The 4,163-nt window shown below is 47.8% G+C and overlaps 1 protein-coding gene across 1 annotated transcript in view; it reads right to left on the bottom strand.

Annotated features, from left to right (window-relative positions):
• Positions 1-4,163, bottom strand: part of COL4A1 (collagen type IV alpha 1 chain) — a 68,788-nt gene that overhangs the window by 5,782 nt on the left and 58,843 nt on the right. The window contains exon 48 of the mRNA XM_021709034.1: positions 308-422. Within this exon, the coding sequence (XP_021564709.1) occupies positions 308-422 (115 nt within the window). The remainder of the gene's footprint in view (positions 1-307; positions 423-4,163) is intronic.

A 4,163-nucleotide genomic window follows, 5' to 3' on the forward strand; every position in this document is an offset into this window, starting at 1 on the left:
ATGGGCTGTCTTCTCCTTTCCCTGAAAGACCTGGACTTTGTAGGCCGGACTCCCATCGACTGGTCACGTGGACGGTGCCACAGTGGGCTATGGAACGCGGAGGGGCAGCGGGGCCCAGGCCCGCATTTCCAGGGGGCTCATCTCGGCCGCCTCATCTCAGAGCAGAGGAGGCTGTGGCTGGCCTGGAGTCCCTGCACCCACGGCGGACCCCATTCAGAGCAGGCCAGGCTCCGTGGCGTGCTTTGGAAGGCGGGGGGTCGCAGGAGGAAGGGACGGAGGCATGGGTGAGTACATCCCAGACACTCACCATCACAAAGGAGTAGCCAATCCACAGCGACGTCCACCCGCTGGGGCACTGCGGGATCTGGATGGTCTGACTGTGCACGGCCATGACCATGGCGGGCGCCTCGCACACGGCACACCTGGAAGGGAGGGGAGGGGTGCTCAGCACGGTGGGGGCAGGGCCAGGCCTTGCCCCTTGGGCCATGGGCCAGCCCCTACACTCCATCTCCCCAAGGTCCTCCTGATTCCGCCACAGCTAAGTGGGAAATGGTGCTCGCTGCTTAGTCGCTGACACTCAGATCCTCCCTGTAAGTGTTATAAGCCTCGTTATGAACGTTTTTGTTCAAAAATAGAGCGGTGCCTGGCAGTCCCCGCCTGTAAGTTCCAGCGCTTTGGGAGGCTGAGGCAGGAAGCTTGCTTGAGGCCAGGAATTCAAGATCAACCTGGGCAACACAGTGAGGCCCTGTTGCTGCAAAAAAAAAATAGAAAATTTGCTGGGCCTGGTGGTAAATGCCTATAATCTCAACTACTTAGGAGGCTGAAGCGGGAAGATTGCTGGACCCCAGAGGTTCGAGACCAGACTGGGCAACATAGTGAGTCCCTGTCGCTACAACAAAAAACTTTTAATTAGCCAGGCATGATGACATACGCCGGTAGTCCCAGCTACTCAGGAGGCCGAGGTGGGAGGATCACTTGAGCCCAGAAGTCCGAGGCTACAGTGAGCTATGATCACGCCACTGCACTCCAACCTGGGAGAGAGAGCAAGATCCCATCTCTAAAAAGCTAAAATAACAAACAAAAATATATGTAACCCTTGTTATTTAGCCATCTGTTTTGCAGGAGAGGAAAAAAAGGAAGGCCAAGTTCTAAGAGGGACTATCCAGGAGAGACAGGTCACAGGCGACTTTGGTTTTCCCTCTTTTGTGCATTTGAGTGTTTTCCATTTTCTCAATAATGAGCATGCATTTTCACACACACACACAAACACACACACACACACACACACACACACACGATCGATGCTTAAGAAAAAAAAGCTGTTGAAATCCAGAACGTCAGCTTGTTTCAAGCTATGAATAATATTTAATGTAAGAAATACCCTTAGTGAATTAAGTAATGAAACATACAACATAGCTTTAAGGCACTTGAGCCTGAAGGTTCACATGAACCTCCTTCTAAAGCTTCCAGAAGAACGCCAACAGGCATTCTGGTCTGCCCCTGGGGCTTGGGCCTTGGAGGTTCAAGGGAGTCAGCTGAAGTGACCCCCTACCCAAAGACAGGACACCTCTCAAGCCAGGCTGGCTACGCTCAGCCACTGGGACAGCACCCAAGAATAAACCAGAACACAGAGCTCTAAGAACTGCTCGGTAAAGGGAAGCCCTCGATGGTGGGATAATGCTTTGGTTGTTTTTTTTTTTCAATTAAACACCCACAGTAAAATAATTACATTCAAGACTTAAAAGGAACCGTGTGTTAACAATGCAGATAAATGGCTCTAACCGGTGTTGCTAATTACACCTCGTTATGTCGGGACATTTGCATGAAAATGGGTCAGAAAGGGAAACAAGGCCTGAATGAGCCATGTGATTTCTCCATGAACTTGTGTGTGTGTGTGTGTGTGTGTGTGTGTGTGTGTCTGTGTAGTGTGTGCCATTTTCTATTTGATCCACACACATGCAGATGAGTTAAAAGGTTCAGCTAAACAAGTTGTTGGAATTGGCCTTATACATCTGCCCCCATCTGTCTGCCAGACAAAGGAGCCAGAATCACAGCCTGCGGGGAATTGCTTTATCTAGTTGAGGCTGTCTCTGGGCTGAGGAGTCCAAGTGGCAGTCGGCAGGGTGGTCCTACCCCTGTCAGAGGGGTGGTTTCCATAAAATTCATACGGTTTAATTCCCATATTGCCTTTGAAAAACAAAGGGCAGGGTTCGTAATGTCAAATGAGAATTAGAAGTCAGTTCTCCCTGCTCTCAGACCAGGGTCTTTCCCGTGAGACCAGTTAAACCATCAGCAGTGTCCTGATGACTCTTGTCTGCAGAGAGCTAGGGAGGGCTTAGAAAAAGTCCCACGATCAGCCGAGTTGCTACTTCTCTGCTCAGAATGAAGGATTTCGGGTTCTTCACTGTTTCTAAAATTAAACTTTTGGATTCCCCCAAGAGAAGACCTGAGAGGGGACCTGTAAGTTCTGAGAAGAGAATGGCAACCACTAAGTAAAGTAACCATGGAAACCTGCCCACTCAGAGGCCGGGAGGAAGTGGCAACGAGGGAAGCCGAGACAGACAAGACTGCTGGGTACCAGCTTCAAGACATGACCGGGAAGGCCCCCTCATGCTGAGTTTCTACGGGTCAGCTAACAGAAAGATGTAAAAACCCACAAATGCAAAGTCCTGGGGCCCTGGAGCAACTTAGACTCTTGTTTACGCTGACAGAACAGGGAGTTTCTGATGGTGATGGGTCCATAGTGAAACGTGTCTAAGACACACAGCCTCTCTGGGACCTGATTCTGGGATATCACCAACGCTTGCCCGAGCCCCTGTGTCAAGGTCAAATAATGTTGTCAAGAAGGTAAATAAGACTGGACGTGGTAGCTCATGCCTGTAATCCCAGTACTTTGGAAGGCCGAGGCCAGAGGAATGTCTGAGCCCAGGGGTTCAAGATCAGCCGGGGCAACATGGCGAGACCTCATCTCTACACTAGATCAAAAAAATTAGCCAGGCATGGTGGCACGCGCCTGTAGCTTTAGCTATTTGGAAGGCTGAGGTGGAAGGATTGCCTGAGACCAGCTGGTCAAGGCAGCAGTAGCCGTGATGGTGCCACTGCACTCCAGCCCAGGTGACAGAGTGAGATTCCGACTTAAAGAAAAGGAAGGTAAATAAAAAGACATATATATATTTACTCCCTGTTGAGCAAATGATAATTTTTAAAACCTACAAAAGTTGTTAGTTTTTCTTCTAGTGTATCAAGCATGGTTCTGAGAAAAAAAAAAAAAGGTCTCAGAGCAGAACAATCAATGACTGTCCCTCACTGGCACAGATAAAGCACCGTCTGCATTCTGAAAGTGCTACACAGAAAGATGAACAACTGATATTTTCCATTTTAAGACCCATAAAGTAAGTTTTGTAGAGCTCAACAAAATAAATCAAAGAAAACGGTCAGAGGATATTTTAATACGATCAAAAACATATGGTTTTTCCTATAAAGCAGGCATCTCCCAGTGTCCCAGCCTTTCTGTTTCAGGGCCCATGGCTCTTCTGCTAAATTTGTGATCTGCCAGGACCTGCCTGGAGTCTTTTCCCAACAGGACCCAATCATGAAGAAACAGAAGTTGAGTTCACGGCCCCAGCCTGCGGCACCCAGGCTTAGCTCTGTCTCCCTCTCGCGTTCCTAAAGACACCTTTTCCTGACTTGTTAATCTTTTATCCTTATTATATTAATGTGTACAAAGCAAAATGATAGAATAGCTTCTTAGTCTAATGAATTTACTCAATGGTGGCTTTTCTATTGCTAAGCAATCTCCTTCTAATATAAAGGACAGAGGTGAAAATAGGACCATTCTGTACCTTTCCATCATTGTCACTTCAGTTTTCCATCTTACATCCTATCAGGCAGACTCTCAGGACTCTGAAGGCCTACCCCAGACATGAGTGCAGACAGGCACTTCATTTGAGAAATCTTTCAGTTAAGCACATGCATTCTCAATGGGTAAAACATCAGTCACCCCAAGGGAGCAAAAACTCGTGGGGTTGGGAAGGTGTGAAAAAGGTTATTACTGCACAAATTTTTATGTATAAATAGGTATCACTTTTTAAGTATAAAACACAGACATACATGCAGAACATAGAAGAGATATACAGCATGTCTGTGGTATTATGATTTCATGG

The sequence above is a fragment of the Carlito syrichta genome, unplaced genomic scaffold (genome assembly GCF_000164805.1).
Source record: "Carlito syrichta isolate Samal-C Ts95f unplaced genomic scaffold, Tarsius_syrichta-2.0.1 Scaffold154438, whole genome shotgun sequence".
Classification (NCBI taxonomy): Eukaryota; Metazoa; Chordata; class Mammalia; order Primates; family Tarsiidae; genus Carlito; species Carlito syrichta.